This window comes from Carlito syrichta, unplaced genomic scaffold, assembly GCF_000164805.1.
Source record: "Carlito syrichta isolate Samal-C Ts95f unplaced genomic scaffold, Tarsius_syrichta-2.0.1 Scaffold274232, whole genome shotgun sequence".
NCBI classification, from domain to species: Eukaryota; Metazoa; Chordata; class Mammalia; order Primates; family Tarsiidae; genus Carlito; species Carlito syrichta.
The window spans coordinates 54,111-71,392 of record NW_007218328.1 but is presented as its reverse complement, the minus strand read 5'-3'; the positions used below and the strand labels follow the sequence as shown (position 1 = coordinate 71,392).

General features: G+C 36.0%; 1 protein-coding gene across 1 annotated transcript in view; it reads left to right on the top strand.

The window, feature by feature from the left end:
* The window catches only part of BEND2 (BEN domain containing 2), a 56,511-nt gene that overhangs the window by 33,389 nt on the left and 5,840 nt on the right, over positions 1-17,282 (top strand). Inside the window, exons 11-15 of the mRNA XM_021709710.1 lie at positions 142-291; positions 1,641-1,790; positions 11,478-11,678; positions 13,270-13,391; positions 15,100-15,309. Of these exons, the coding sequence (XP_021565385.1) occupies positions 142-291; positions 1,641-1,790; positions 11,478-11,678; positions 13,270-13,391; positions 15,100-15,309 (833 nt within the window). The remainder of the gene's footprint in view (positions 1-141; positions 292-1,640; positions 1,791-11,477; positions 11,679-13,269; positions 13,392-15,099; positions 15,310-17,282) is intronic.

Here is a 17,282-nt window from a genome sequence, read left to right as displayed (position 1 = left end):
TTTTCTTTAACCTTTTCTGCAGGTAAGACTGCTAGGGACAGAATCTTTTAGTTTTATTTTGTTGGAGAAATGTTTACCTTTTTTTTGGAAGGATAGTTTTGCCTCGTATAGAATTTACTGTTGAGTATTCTTTTCTTTCAGGAATTGAAAAGGTTATACTTATGGAACTGCCAGAAAAACTAGAAACCAATCCAGAAGACAATTCTCAGACAGTGTATTTCCCAGTTGTATTGGGAGATATCTGTAACCAAGATACTGTCTCTTCATCTCTTCCCATCACTCCCAGTTTTGGTGAGTTTGAGCTGACACATATTACAAGCAGCACTCTTTAATCTAGACTCATAAACATTATTAATATTAATTTTTAGTGATAGCTTTCTAAAAAATAAACTTTCATATTGGGAGATTTCTGAATTGCACACAATTGTAAGAAACAATACAGAGAGATCCTGTGTACTCTTTACCTAATTTCTTCCAGTAGTAATATTTTATAAAAAGACAGTAAAATGTCACAACTAGAATATTTACATTGATACAATCCACAGATCTTATTGAGATGTCCACATTTTTACCTGTATCACTTGTGTGTGCATGTGTGTATTTAATACTCTGCAATTTTATTCCACAAGTAGGTTTGTGTGCCCACCACCACAGTCAAGGTAGAGATAATTTCTATCAGCACAAGGACCCCTACTATTCCCTTTGATGACCACAGTCAACTCTCTCTGCTCACCCTTCCCTGCCCCCATGACTCATGCTTAACACCTAGCTACCATTAATTTCTTCTCCATCTCTATAGTTTTGTCTCTTCAGATTGTTACATAAATAGAATCATATTTGGGATTGGTTTTTTTTTCTACTCAGCTTAATTTTCTGGAGACTCACCCAGGTTGTTTTGTTTATTAATAGTTTATTCCTGTTGCAGAATACTACTCCATGGTATGGATATGCTGCATTTCATTTAACCATTCTCCTGCTGAGAGACTTTTTTTGTTTTGTTTTGTTTTTGACTGTTAGGTGTAAAGCCACTATGAATATTTATGCACATTTTGGTGTAGATATATTTTCATTTCTCAATAGTTTCTTCCTTTCTAATGGTGAATAACTCATTGTAGACAGGAAAAGCTTTTTTTAAATTTAATAAAGAAAAACATTCACCCATTGAAGGACATCTGGTTTTTCCTCTCTAGTTTTTGGATATTACTAGTAAAACTGCTCTGAATATTTGTGTACTGGTTTTGGGATAAATATAAGTTTTCATTTCTCTACTACGAAGGCCAAGAGTACAATTGCTGTGTCTTATGGTAACAGCATGTTTAGTTATATAAGAAACTGCCAGTTTTCAAGAGGGGCTGTACTATTGTATGTTTCCAACAGCAATGTATGAGGGATCCAATTTTTCCACCTCAATATTTCTGATCTTTCTATCATTCTTTCTTCCTTCCTGATGTTCCAAGATTCCTTATTTTGTAATATTTTTTCGTTTGAAGATTTTTCTTTAGCCAATTTTAAAGGGTAAATCTGCTAGAGATAAATTTCTTTAATTTTCCTCTTTTTGAGGATGGCTTTATTTTCCCTTCTCTCTTGAAAAATAATTTCACACAGTATAAAATTCATGGTTGAGTGTTTTTGTCTTTCAGTATTTGAAAAAGTTATACTTATAGAAGTGCCAGTAAACACGGACACCAAGCTGGAAAACAACCCTCAGACAACGAATTGCTCAACTTTATTGGTAAATGACAGTGACCAAAATGCTGTCTCTTCATCTCTCTCTATTCCTCCAAATTTTGGTGAGTTTGAAATGATACATGTTAGTAGTAGCTCTGTTTAATCTAGATCCAGCAACATCCTTAATACAAAACTAGTGATAGCTTTTTAAAAACTGACTTTTAATTTTGTGGTGATTTAGGATACATGCGTAGTTGTAAGAAATAACACAGAGAAATATCCTGTACACTTTACCTATTTCTCCCAACAATAACATCTTGCAACACTGTAATAGAACATCACAACCAGGATATTGACATCAATATTATCCACAGATCTTCTTGAGCTTTCCCATTTAATTGCATTGATTTGTGTGTGTACATTTAGTTCTGTTCAATTTTGTCATATGAAAAGGTTTGATTTCCACAACCACAGTCAAGATACACATTTCCATTACTACCAAGATGCCTCTTCGTGCTCTTTTAGAACCACACTTGCTTCAGCAATTCCCTGGACAGTCATCTAACTTGTTGCATGTATCAGTGGTCCTTATTTTTAAATTGCTGAGTACTGTTCTATCGTATGGATGTACCACAGTTTGTTTATCATTTGTCCATTGAAGGGCATCTGATTGTTTTCAGTTTTTGACTATTACAAATAACGTTGCTATGACTCTTCATGTACAGGTTTTTGTGTAAACATAAGTTTTGATTTCTTTCGGATAAATGTCCAAGAGTGCAAATGCTTGGTTGAATAGTAGTTGCGTGTTTAGTTTTATAAGAAACTGCCAAGTCGTGTTATAGAGAGACTGCACCATTTTACATGTCCACTAACTATGAATGATCCAGTTTCTCCACATCTGTATTTCTGCAGCTTTCACTATTTTTTTCTTCTGATTTAATGCTCCATGATTTGCTCTCTCATCATTCTATTTGGTTTAAAGATTTTCCTTTAGTCATTCTTTAAATGTACATCAGCCAGTGACAAATACTTTTAGTTTTCCCTCATTTGAGAATGATTTTCCTCTTCATTTTTTGAAGGATACTTTTGCCTGATACAGAATTCATAGCTGAATTTTCTTGTCTTTCAATATTTGAAAATATTTTATTTCTAGAAATGTTGGCACAAGCACAAACCAGCCTGGAAGAGAAATCTGAGATGACAAATTACCAACTTTTGTTGGAAAACAACAATGGCCAGAATATTTCCTCAACATTTCAGTGCAATCCTCACAATTTTGGTGAGTTTGAAAAGATACTTACTGTATGTAGCATTATTTAGTCTAGATTTATCTACATCTGCAGTGAAAGATATTGGTAGCTTTTTCAATTAAAGTTTTTATTTTCGGAAAAATTTAATTGCACATGCAGTTGTAAACGATACAGAGAGATCCTATGTTTCCATTACCCACTTTACCCCATGGTAACATCTTGTAAAACTGTAGAAAATTAACACAACTAGGATTTTTTTCCCTTTATTTCAATAGCTTTAGGGGGTATGAATACCCCCTGGTTACATGGTCGTATTGTATAATGGCAAAGAAGTCTGGGCTTTAAGTGTACCCACCACCCCCACCTGTGCACATTGTACCTGATAGGTGATCTTTCATCCCTCTACACCTTTCCACCTCCCCCTTTTGAGTCTCCAGTGCCCATTATATCATTCTCTATGTCTTTTCAGATCTAGCTCCCACTTATAAGTGAGAAGAATATGTGGTGTTTGGTTTTCTGTTCCTGAGTTGACAACTAGGATATTGACATAATATCTCCCACAGATATGATTGAGATGTCCCGTTTTATTAGTATTGATTTGTGTGCATGTGTGTGTTTTAGTTCACTTATATCATATGTGTAGGTTCATGGATCCTTTACCACAGGCCTCAAAAACAGTTTGTTCTTTTTTATTGCCTAGTATTATTCCATGGCGTGGGCGAACCGTGGTTTATCTTTTCACTCACTGAAGGACATCTAGGTGTTTCCTCGTTTGGACTATCAGAAGTAAAGCTGCTATGAACACTCATGTATTATACAGGCTTTGTGTGAACATGAGTTTTGATTTCCCTGAGATACTGCCCAAGAGTGCAGTTGCTGGGTCCTATGGTAATTGTATGCTTAGTTTTATCAAATACTACCACACTGTTTTCCAGAGTGGTTATATCATTTTCCATTTCCACCAACAACATATGAGGGATCTAGTTTCTCCACATACATATTTCTGCTCTTTCCATTGTTCTTTCTTTTTCCTTAATCATATCCCTTCAGTTTGAAGATCTTCCTTTAGCCATTCCTTAAGGGTAAGTCAGCCAGTGACAACTTTTTATAAAAGTTTTCCTTTGTCTGAGAAAGTCCTTATTTATCCTTCATTCCTGAAGGATTTGCCTGATATAAAAGAGCATGGTTTAGAGTTCTTGTCTTTCATCAGTGGAAAAAATTTTACATATTGAAATGTTAAACAGAATCTATCCCAGAAGTGAGTTGTGAAACAATGAGCTACTCAACCTTAATGGAAAGTGACCGTGGCCAAGATAAAGATTCAGCACCTGTCTTCCTCACTTCTGGCTTTGGTGAGTTTGAAATGGTATATGCTACAAGCAGCACTCTTTAATCTAAATTCACCAACATTCTTAATATTAATTATTAGCGAAGGTGTTTTAAAAATTAAACTTTTCATTTTGAGATATTTCAGAAAAGATATAGATGTAAGAAATAATGCAAAGAGATCTTGTGTACTCTTTACCCAGTTCCCCCAATAATAATATTTTGTAAAAATATAGTAAAATATCACAACTAGAATGTTGACATTGATAGAATGACCAGGTCTATTCAGATGTCCTCAGCTTTCCATGTATTCATTTGTGTGTGTGTATTTAGCTCTCTGCAGTGTTATGACATATTTAGGTTCAGGTGTTTACTACTCCAGAACTGTCCCAACAATTCCAGGAACCCTTTTATTGTCATTTTAAAACCATACCCACTCCATGTCATTCCCTCCCTGGCCTCATCGTTAACCCATCCAACAACTAGTGTGCTCTCTCTCCTTATAATTTTGCCATTGCAAGAATATTATAGAAATGGACTCATAGCATTTAATCTATTGCGGTAACCTTTTTTTCCATGTAGCATTATTCCCTGGAGTTTCACACAAGTTTTTGTCTGTATCAGGAATTCCTCCCTTTTTACTACTGAATACTGTTTCATGGTATGGATGTACCATGGTTTGTCACCCATTGAAGGACATCTGGATTGTGTTTAGTTTTTGGTTGTTATCAGAAAAGCTGCTGTGAGCACTAGTGTTCAGGTTTTTGTGTGGACATACAATTTTCATTTTTCTGTGATAATAACAGTTTAGTTATTAATGTCCAGGAGTGCAATTCAGTTTCTCTGTATCCTTACCAGCATTTGATGTTTTCACTATTTTATTTTAGCCCTTCTGATAAGTACTATATGGTAGTACTTCATTGTGGGTTTAATAGGCATTTGCCTTTGGATATGATGTACATCTTTTCATATCTGATTTTATCTGTATAAGCTTTTCTCTGAAATATCTATTATTGTTTTATAGTAATACATTTTATTACTGTTATATTTTGAGAATTGCTTAGATATTATAGGTACTAGTCTTTTGTTGAATATGCAGTTTGCAAATATTTTCTTCCTATCTGCAGCTTGCCTTTTTATCCTCTCTACATGAGTTTTTTTCTTTTCAGAGAGAAAGTTTTTAATTTTCGTGAGGTTCAATTTATCAACTTTTGCTCTAATGGAATGTGCTGATTCTGTCAAGTCTATGAATTCTTTCCAGTCCTTGAACCTACATTTTTTTCTCCTTTTTTAAAAAAAAATATTATATTTTTATATTTCACATATAAGTTGTGATCCATATTGAGTTTTCAGATTTGTATAAGGTGTGAGATTTAGGTCGGGGTTATTACTGTTATTGAGCCTATGGATATTCAAGTGCTGCAGTACCATGTTTTTAAATGGCTATCTTTTCTCCATTGAATTGTTTATTCACCTTAATGAAAAATAAATTAGGCATATTTATATGAGTCTATCTGTGGGTTCTCTGTTATAGTCTATTGGTCTGTGTTTCTATTTCTTGACAAATTATATGTTACACAGTATGCCATAATATCAGGTAGAGATATCCTTTCTATTTTATTCTTTTAAAAATTGTTTTAGCTATCATTGGTCCTGTGCCTTTCTATATTAGTTTTAGAATAACCTTGTCAATGTTTTAAAAAATCTTGCTGGGATTTTTATAGGAATTAAATTAAACCTACAGATCAACTTGGGAAAATTGATATCTATGGTATGTTGAGACTTCTCATCCATTGTATATGAAGGGGGAAGCCCCCCCAAACCTGGAATTTATTTATTAAAAAATGTATATTTATTCTTACATGTTTAAACTTCAGTCACTTTCAAAGTACTCTCTGTTTAATGCAGTATACTTATTGAGATGCTTTTTCCACTGCTCAAAACAGTTTTTCAACTCGTCAATTTTGATGCCTTTTAGTGCTTCTGCCATTTTTTGTTTCACCTCTTCCACATCTACAAAACATTTTCCTTTGTTTCCTTCATGGGGAAACAAACAAACAAAATCACTTGGGGCAAGATCTGGTAAATAGGGAAGATGGGGCATGAGGGTCATGCTGCTTTTGGTCAAAAACTGCTGAACACTTAGCAGTGTGGGCAAGTGCGCTTGTAGATCACTCATCATGAATTGGGCAAACGCGTTGAAAGAATCTTCAAAAAAAAGCTCACTGAAGCCCTTTACAGTTATACTAGCTGGCTCACTGATGCCCATGGTTCCTAGAACACTTACCTAGTGGGGGACGCCCATACTACAAGTAGCCCATCCTCAAACTAATAATTCTGCTTTTTTTTGGGTCCCCCCTCATATCTGTTCATTTATCAACACATTATTAACAGTTTAGTCATTAACATATTAATTAGCCCTAACCCTAATCCAAAGGTCTTCTTTGATTTCTTTTATCAACTTTAAAAATATAGATCCTGTACATGTTTTTATAATTTTTTTACCTAAGTAGTCATTTTCTTGGATATTGTAAATTATATTGTTTATTATTTCAATTTATACATGTTCATTGTTAATATATAAAAATTGACCTTATTTTTTGAGTGTTGATCTTATATCCTGTGATCTCACTGAAATTACTTACTGATTTGAAGAGGAGTTTTTTTTTTTGTCAATTTCTTGAAATTTTTTGTAGCCAATTATGCCTTTTGCAAATAGGGGCCATTTTATTTCTTCCTCTCCAATCTGCGTGCCTTTGATTCTTTTTTCTTGCCTTATTGCAGTAGCTAGAACTTATGCTGTTAATGTGGAATACAAGTAATAAGATTAGTCATGCTTATTTGTTTCTGATCTTCAGGGGAATTTATTCAGTTTTCACTATTTAGTATGATGTTAACTGTAGGTTTTTGGTATCTGCTCTTCATTAAGTTGAGGAAGTTTCCCTCTATTCCTAACTTGCTGAGAGTTTTTTTTTTTTTTTTAAAGCATGAATAGGTTTTGATTTTGGCAAATGCTTTGTCTATGTCTATGTTCACATGGTTTTTCTTCTTTTGCATTAATATGATGGCTTATATTGGTTTTTTTTTAAGTTGGAGTCTCACTCCTTTGCCCAGGCGGGAGTGCAGTGGCATGCATGCTCATGGTCACCCCAGCATCAACCTGCTGGACTCCGGCGACCCTTCGTCTCAGCCTTCCGAGTAGGTGGAACTACAGATGCATGCCTGGCTATTTTTTTTTTTTTTTAATTGTAGAGACGCAGTCTCGCCAAGTTGCTCGGGCTGGTCTAGAACCCGCGGGCTCAGGCAGTCCACTTGCCTTGGCCTCCCAAAGTGCTGGGATTACAGGCTGAGCCACCAAGCCCGGCCTTTTTTTTTTTTTTTTTTAATGTTGAATCAGCCTGACATACCTGGAATAAATCCCAATTTATATGATGTGATCATGGTATATAATTCTTTGTGACCATTATTTATTTGGTTTGAAAATATTTGATTAAGGATTTTTGTGTCTGAGTTCATGAGATCTGTTGGTTTGTATTTTTCTTTTCTTTTCTTTTTTGGTCTGCCTGTTTGGTTTTGGTTTCAGTGCATACTAGTCTTACAAGATGAATAGATAAGTGTTCCCTCCTCTGTCTTATTTAAAAAAATGAAAAAAAATATATCGATATGTTAAATGTTTGCTAAAAATCTCCAGTAAAACCATCTGAGCCTGTAGTCTCCTTTTGTGGAGACTTTTAATTACAAATTCAATTTTTGGATGGTTATAGGATATTTAGATTATGTATGTCATCTTGGTTGAGTTTTAATAGCTTTTAGTTTTGGAGGAATTGATCCATTTTTTTCTTCTTATTTTCATTTCTTCTAAGTTATGGAAAATGTGAGTGGAATGTAGTTTGTAGTAGGCTCCATTATTCTTTTAATGACTTTTGAATATGTAATGATATCCCGTTTCATTCCTGATATTGATGACTTGTGTCATCTCTGTTATTTTTTTCTTCCTATAAATTTATTAGTTTTATTGATCCTTTTGAGGCATCAACTTTTTGCTTCATTGATTTCCTATTGTTTTCTTATTTTCAGTTTCATTGATTTTTTGCTCTTTATTTTTTCATTCTTTCTGTTTACTTTGGTTTATTTTACTTTTTCTAGTTTTTGGTGTAGGAACTTAGATTATAGATTTGAGACCTTGCCTCTTTTCTAATGTAAGCGTTTTGTGTTGTAAGTTTTACTTTTAGTACTCCTTTAGTTGTATCCCATATATTTTGATGTATTGTATTTTTATTAGTCCTATAAATTTTTAAAAATTTCCTTGGAGATTTCCTCTTTGACATATGAATTATTTATGTGTGCTGTTTAAGTTCCAAGTATTTAGAGATTTTCTTGACTTTCTGTTATTGGTTCCATTGTGGTCAGAAAATATATGTTATATGATTTCATCTCTTTTAAATTTGTTGAGATTTTTTCTCTGGCTCAGGATATGGTTCATCTTGATGAATATTTTATAGGCATTTGAATATATATATATATATTTCTATTATTATTGGGTGGAACATTCTATAATGTGAATCTTGTTTGCTGATTTTGTTGTTCAGGTCTTCTGTATCCTTGCACATTTTCTGTCGGTTGTTCCATCAGTTGCTGAGAGGTGGGTGTTGAAGTCTTCAACTAGAATTATGGATTTGTCTGTCTCTTCTTTCAGCTCTTTCAGTTTTTAATTCATATACTTTGAAACTATGCTGCTTGGTATGTAATTCTGGAGGATCATTATGTCTTTCTGGGGTCTTAATCCTTTTATTGTTATGTAATGTCCTTATTTGTCTTTAGTAACTTTCTTTGCTCTGAAATCTACTTTATCTGATATCAGTATAGCTACTCTGCTTTCTTTTTTGTGTTAATATTTTCATGATATATATTTTTCACCCATTTACTTTTAACCTATGTATGTCATTGAATTTGTGGAGCGTCTTATAAATAGCATGTAGTTAGGTCTTGTTTTTTTTTAATCTACTTTGTCGATTACTGTCATTTAATTGGTATATTCACATAATTTGTATTTAAGGTAATTGCTGATATCATAGAAGTCTTCACTTTCATTATTTTTCTGTTTCTTTCCTCTAGTTTTCACTACTCTGTTTCTCTTTCTTGGCTTCCTATGGGTTACTTAAACATTTTTAGTATTCCATCTTAGTTTGTTCATGTTTTTAAATATATTGCTTTATGGAATTTTCCTAGTGGTTGTCTGAGTGTCACTATATACATATCTGACTTATCATAGCCTGCTGCAATCAACATTTTACCACTCAGGATGAAGTGTTGACATTTTAATTCCACTTAGGTTTCTTTGTCCTATCTTCTTTTGAATATCATTGTTGTAGGTGTCCGATGCTATTTTCATTTTTTGTTTCAGTGATTCCTTTTTTTTTTTTTGAAAGCAGGATTTATTGAGAGGACAGAAAAGCTCCCAGAGCGGGAGGGGACCCGAAGGGATTGCCCTATCTGTGTCACACAAGTCATGAAGGGTTGATTAGGTTAACTTGGGTCTTATGGGTGAAGTGGGATTTGGACCTGGGGGAGTCTGGGCCAAAAGAAATGTCCAGGGCTGTGGTCTTTGATGTTGATTGTAGCCACATGAGTCTTAGATCTTGACATAGCCAGACATTAGCATTTCATGACCTCGGATGGTGAGCTACATGGGAGGAGACAAGGGGAGGGGTTTTTCCTACAAGAGACCTGTCAGATGTTTCCAATTCACAAGCTCCTTAGCAAGAAGGTGGTCTTATTATCATTTCTACAGCTTCAGCTAGCTAAGCGGTGATCTTTGACCTTCTGCCTTCCACAAGGAACCTGAAAGTTTCTTAGAGATTACTATGCTAAACCATGAATTGAAAGGTTGAGCTGTCCTTGTCCTGCATCTGACGGAGATTTGCTGAGGAGGTGGGGTAGGCTGCCAGCTTATCCTGCAGTAAAATGTCTGAACACTTCCTAAAACCTGCCTGTTGGAAATGTATCTATCTATGTCTAACCTGTGTTAGATTCAAAGCATGTCAGTCTAAGCACAAATGGCTATGCTGAGGCAAAATATGAATTAAATTTATTCTAAGTTTCTCAGAGCCCCTCCTTTCATTAACAAATAAGCAATACTAGGGAATTAGTCACATGACTTCTGGTATATACATGGCACATGAGTAAAGCTTAATGATTGAGGGCACAAGCTCTCAAACCCACCTGGAGCCTACCTGGCTGGGTTCAGATACCAGCTCTGTTCTTACCTTGTGATTGTCACACACTTTCCTAACCTAAATATTAGTGTCTTCAGCTGTAAAGTGGTAAAAATAATAGTACCTACTTCACAGAATTGTGAAGAGTAAATGAGACAATGTATTTAAAGCTCTTAACACAATGCTCAGAACATAAGTACAACATAAATGTCACCTGTCAGGAAAATCATGATGACAGGATGCAGACTTAAACAAAAAGATGAAAACAGAGAAATGCTCAAAATATGTTAACTAAAGAAACAAGGTTTAAACTATACATAAAGTATGATTTTAATTTTGTGTTTAAAAAAATAAATAGGAAAAAGATGGAAGACATTAACGGAAGATGAATGGTTCAGAGCATTTGGCTTTTAAACAGACAGACTTAGACTTTAAAACTGGTTCTATAACTAGCAATGTGATCTTGTTCAAATAACGTAGCTTCTCTGGGCCTTAGTTTCCTCATCTGGTAGGTGGGAGTAATAACTGAGATGTTATGATGATGAAACTGAGTTTATAGATGTAAACTATTTAGCACATGCTTGATATATGGTAGCTACTAATAAATGCTAGCTATTTGAACATTTTTCTTAATGGTCCTCTTAATGATCCATACTTTCCAAATTATCTTCAGAGAACTTATAATCACTTAGTAATATGGTTCCGAGTATACTAGAGTGTGAAACAGAACAATGGAAACTCAATCAACATGTTTACATATGCACTCGCAGCCTAACAATGAAATTTGATCATGAACAGATTAGTTGAAATACAGCAAGCTCAAGACTAGCAAAGGTGAAGAATGTTGACCAGTTGGGTAGATGGCATCAAAGAGACCCATTTAGGGAAAAGGAAGAGATAAACATAGAAAAAAAAACAATTCCTCCAAGTAGACATTTGTGAATTCAAAATCAGTTTAATTATCTTGGACACTTGCATTACAAAACAGGGATTTTCCTTTTTCCTGTATTTTTTAAAGGCTATCTTGGTGATCCAAAAAGAAATGTCAAGATGCTTAATACTCATATGCTGGCCGCACAAAAGAAGGCCAAACCTAACCACGCAGCCTGTTACTTGGTTCGTATTTTGCTCTCCAAGGAAATCCTGATTTCCAACTCAGTGAATGTCAATTTGCAAGGCTACCAACTCCTAGATCCAAACAAAATGGCTGCAATAAGAGGTATGCATATGTAAGGTTATAATGGAATCTTGTTTTAATCATCGTTTGGTCATATGATGAATATTATTGGCAGTTGAAGAAATAATGATGAAGTTTGTGTAAATCTTAGAACTGTTAATTTTTTCTATCTGATTTTACTGTTGAATAATATGCAACTGTTAACAACTTCTAAAAAATAAAACTTGTCCATTGACTTAAATAGTTGAATAAGACAAATCTTACTGATTATAGTTGTTTATGGCTAGTGCTAAGTCAATTCTTTACTGCTGAAACTTGCTACTAAAAAATAAGGGAAACTGCCCTCCCCACAAAGGTGGGGAAATGAAACAGACTCTTTAGTGCTTGTGACTGGTAACACAGAAATAGGATCTTATGATTAGTCCTTTTAGCCTCCTGCCTTCCTACCCAGAACTCATGGGGACTGAGGATATCACAGTCGATAAGTATTTCTCTTCACAAGGAGCTCGCAGTCTAGAAAGGGAAACGATAGTAACAGACACATTCCTTTCTAAGTGTGGTAGTGTTGGGGATGCTCAGAGCAAAGCAGCTGCTATGAGGGAATTGGGGAAGGCTTGGCTAAGGACAAGACATTTGAGCTGTACTCTGAAGGACTCCGTAACTAGGTATAAGGATTAGGAGGGGTGTTCTAGGCAGAGGGAATAACTTCTGGGGAAGATAGACATGATGAGTTGCACAGATAAATAGACTCTGGTGTAATAATGTTTGCAATAACACTATTTTCTCTTTGCGCGTTTCCTTTTCTTCTCAGTCGTAATTTATCCATCAGGTTATTAAATGGTCTTAGCACATGAAAGAGCTGACTTTTGATTATACTTTTTTTTATTTTTTTTGAGTTGGAGTCTCACTCTGTCACCCAGACTGGAGTGTAGTGGCCGCTCCTGGCCACCGCAGCCTCAACCTGCTGGGCTCTGGCGATCCTTCCGCCTCAGCCTTCCGAGTAGCCAGAATTACAGGCATGCACTACCATGCCCGGCTGATTTTTTTTATTTATCGTAGAGATGAGGTCTCGCTGCCCAGGCGGGTCTTGAACCCACGGGCTCAGGCAATCCACTCACCTCAGCCTCCCAAAGGTGCGAGATTACAGGCTGAGCCACTGAGCCCGGCTTGTTTTTTATTTTAGAGACAGTATCTTGCTCTGCTTTCCAGCCTGGAGTGTAGTGGTACAATCATAGCTCACTGTGTAACCTCTAACTCCTGGGCTCAAGTGATCCTCCTCCCTTGGCCTCCCAAAGTCCTGGGATTTCAGGCCTGAGCCACCACATCTGGCATACACACTAAACAACAACAACAACAACATCAGCAACAACAACAACAACAACAACAACAACAAACCACCAAAAGCTTAGTTTTGGCTCCCTAGGTCAATGTTTTAGAGAATCTCACAGTAGAGGAAATGAGATAATTTTGCAAAGCATCCTTATTGGGTGAAATTTCTAAACTCTCAGAGTTAGAGAGAAGAATGATAAGTAGAAAGAGAAGAAGTCAGTATTTATTTTAAATACAAATGTCTTGTTAATTTCTTTGTTAATTTTTTGTTCTAATTTTTGTGAATACTTTCTGCTGTTTGCAGAATATCTGGCAACAATTTTTCCCACCTGTGATTTGAGTGAAGATGGAAAAGACTGGGAAGAGTGTTTGTCTGATATCAGTGCTCTGATCCGATATTTATGTTCTAAAGTCAAAAGAACTCCAGTAAGTTTTCAACTAAATACGGTAACTGTCGCATAAGTCCATACCATATGCAACTCCAGAACTGATAGCATGACACTCAGGATCTTCAGGCCATGTGCTAAAAATCTCATTTACTTAATTTAGGGGACATAGGGTGTTCTTTCAAAAGCATACTGCCATTTATTTTCCTTTTTCTGATATTATGCTCTATAAAATATCCTAAAGATAAATCAAGTATAATGTTTTAATGAGTATTATTTGAAGCCAGGGAAATACTAGAAGAAAGTTTCAGCTACAAAGATATTTGGCAAATCTTTTTCAGTATCTTACCAAGGAACACAAAAAGGAGCCTGCTGTTGTTCCTTGGCTGTTTCAGTGATAGTTGAGGAGGTACAGAAGAAAATGCAGGCACTTCATTACTTGTTCATGTTCCATGGTGGTAGAACCTGGTGAGAAAAACGCATGTCATGAGGTTAAAGATGGCAGATATTTAATACTCTGTATAGTTATGTGGTAACAGGAAGCTGGTTTCTCTCTCATCCATTTTAATCTTCAAAGTATGTTAGAATTTTTTTTTTTTTAAAAGCATAGATGGGTCATTAGGGCGGAGTGTCATATCTATCATCTTCTGAAGAAGCATTTATTTTAATGACAATTCCTAATTTCCTCCAATCTCTCTAAAAAAAAAAAAAACCCCATTTCATTCGTACCATGTCTAGTCACTCCTGTGTCTCTAGAGTACGTTTATGGAAACTATTTGCCAAGACTATTTGTAGCTGAGCGTATGTTTTCCTGGTGAATGGATTGATTTCAGTGATAGCTCAACCACCATCTGTCTGAAACTAAGTCTGCTTATTTTTAACATTTCATTTTTTAGCCTTCAAAAATTGCATCCGAAAAAATTTGAATGTAAAATTAAGATGCTGCCTGGAAAATGATAATTTGCATTTTTGCTTAGGTGTCAGAAGACAAGAGAAGCGGTGCCTGCAATGTGCTTGACGAGGAATGGGGCAGGTCCTCGCCACTCCAAGTGGGTCTACCACCCAGCAGCAGTGGCCCTGGCAAGCTTGTGAGAAATGCAAAGTCTTGCATTCCACTCCAGACTCACTCAGGCAGAGATTCCTCAACCTGAAATAGTTTGTGTGCTCATTAAAGTTGGAGAAGCCACACCCTAGAGCAGTGGTTGTCAACCCAGGACGACGCATATTAGAATAACTTTAAAAAATAGTTATTAATGTCCTGAGCACCCCTTTGCCACCACCAGAGGAGATCCTGGTTGAATTTGCCAAGGGTGGGGCCCCGCACAGTCATTTCTTTTTAAAGATCCTTAGGGTAATTCAAATGTGCAGCCACACTTGAATGCCACTAGGGAAAGAGAAAACAAAGAAAACGTGAAAAAGAAACAAAAAGTTATCATCCTCAAGCAATTCATTTCTTCGTTTATTCATGAAATGTTTATCATGCACTTCATTTGTGCAGGTGGTTGTCGTTCAGTTTGTTAGACAGCTACCAAGGTCCCTCAAGAAGCAGTAGATCATGGTGGGTTGAAGAGGAATCCACACCTGTCCTTTTCAGATGATGTCGTGGCACACAGCATCCTGTGGCTTCAACCCACCTTATTAGAGGCAGTTGCTTCTCTAGTAACCTGGGGGTCTGGTAGATGATGGCGCACAGAAACATTTTCTCACTATGGGAGTTTGTTTATAGATAGGGTTTTGTGTTTTCGCAGAAAACTGTTGTCAAAAATAAAGAACTTGCCAACCCTGGTACATCAACGCCTGCAGATTCCAATGATGAAAGGGGTGGAAATGGCGGTGAAGGCAGTTCTCAGTTATCTTTACAAACAAGTACCTCAGAAATGAGAGAACATGGGACTCTAGGGCAGAATGGTAATACTGTCCCTGAAGAAATGAAAGAACCTGCCACTGATAACTCACCAGTGACTCAAGACAAAATGGGTGAGTTTTAACAAGAAGTTCTCTTGCTGATAAAACATCCGGCCAATGCGTGTATGGGGCTTATTGTACTATTCTCTCTATTTTTATGTATGTTTGAAAATTAGTAAGATAATGAAATATACAGGTGCTTAGTTCTGAGACTGTTCTGAGACGGACTGTTTTTTAAACATTAAGCCGAATCTGTTATTTTCCTGAGGAAAACAGTTCTGTGCTGACTCATGAGCTGGGGGGCGGGGGCATTCTGATGAGGCACCGTCTGCAGGTGAAGGGCAGGGCAAGGGGCTGCAGTTCTTGTTCCCTGTGTGCTTGGCACATTGCATGTGCTCAATAAGAATTTTTGGCATGAATTAATGAATCCCATACCTCAGAACATTGTACTACTACTGCTAAGTTGTCTGCAGAAGGCACATCCTGCTTTGATTAGTGTCAAGTGGTAGTGACTATGCCACCTGGCACTCATGCTTCCCAGTGTCTCCTCCCAGGATGTTGGGTTTTAGCATCACCACTGCTAATGAGTGGCACCTGAATTAGCAAAACTTCATTATTTCTCTACCCTGCTCAAATACTAACCCGAAGTAGAATATTATGTGGGATCCTGTTCACGCAGAATTATTGAAATGCTATATCGCTATATATTTTTTCCACTACAAAAGTAATCTAGCTACTGTATTTGTTAAGGTTGTACCCTACAGAAACAGACTGGCTAAATTAAACAACAGCAAAAATCACCAGATGCATAGCTCCTAAATTTAAAGAAGCAAAGAACAAACCAAGCTCCACGCAGGCAGGAGCCAGAGCAGCCTCAAGACTGCATGAAAGAGAGGCTCATCTGGGGAGCCTGGGTCACATGTCTCCAACCTTGACTTAGCTATAACAAGGGGACAGGACAACTGAGTGCACTGTGAACCAAGAAGCCACCACATTTAGTGTGTAGTCTATTACACCATTTTTCTTAGCAAATTAGAAAATATTTTTAAGAGGGGGAAAAATCTCCCACAACCAAGACACCTTATAAAACTGTGATGGGTGTTTTCATTTTCCCCCAGTTTGTTTTTTCTTATGAACATCTGGAAAAATTAAGGTCTTCATATAATTACTCTCTCTAACATTATAATACATGTGTTTTTTCCTCAAGAATCTACACTCTTCATAATCATTGCTATAATAGGTTTATAGCATTCCATTGAGTAAGTGCACCTCAATTTATTTAACTACCTCCCTCTCTCTTCGTTTCTTTTTTGTCATTGTTTTGTTTTTTGGGTTTGAGGATTTTTTGGAAGGGGATTATAAATCACACTGTAAAAAAAAAAAACCTCTTCATTCAGATAGCTTTTTTCATATTTTGGATTATTTTCTTAAGTTAGGTTCCCAGAAATTGAATTACCAGGTTAAAGAGTATTAACCTTTTTTCTGACCCTTAGTAAATATTGCTAGACTAATCTCCTAGAGTTAAGTCTTTAGATCCATTAAATGCATTTCTAAATAATCTCTTGCTAAATACTGAAGCTGGATGATTCAACAATTTTATACTTCCATCCATGAAATGATGGATGTTCCAAGATGAAAAATGTGCTTATTGGCTTATGAGAATCATATTTCTATAATATATTTTCTCCAATAAAATATTCTTTATTATATGTAAACTATTATATTTTTCAAATATGGTTAATTTGAATCACTATGGAGTGAAGAAAGATGATGATGATTAAACTGTAGAGTTGAGAATGAAGAAAATATTAAATTTTATTTTTCACTTCAAATAAGGTTTCTAAAATATGATATCTAAGATGATCCAGCAGTTTGTTGATTTTTAAATGATGAGTCTAATACTAAATAGAAAACCTACATTTTAAAATATTATTTAGGCTGGGCTCGGTGACTCAGCCTGCAATCCCGTGCTTTGGGAGGCCGAGGTGAGTGAATTGCCTGAGCCCGCAGGTTCGAGACCCGCCTG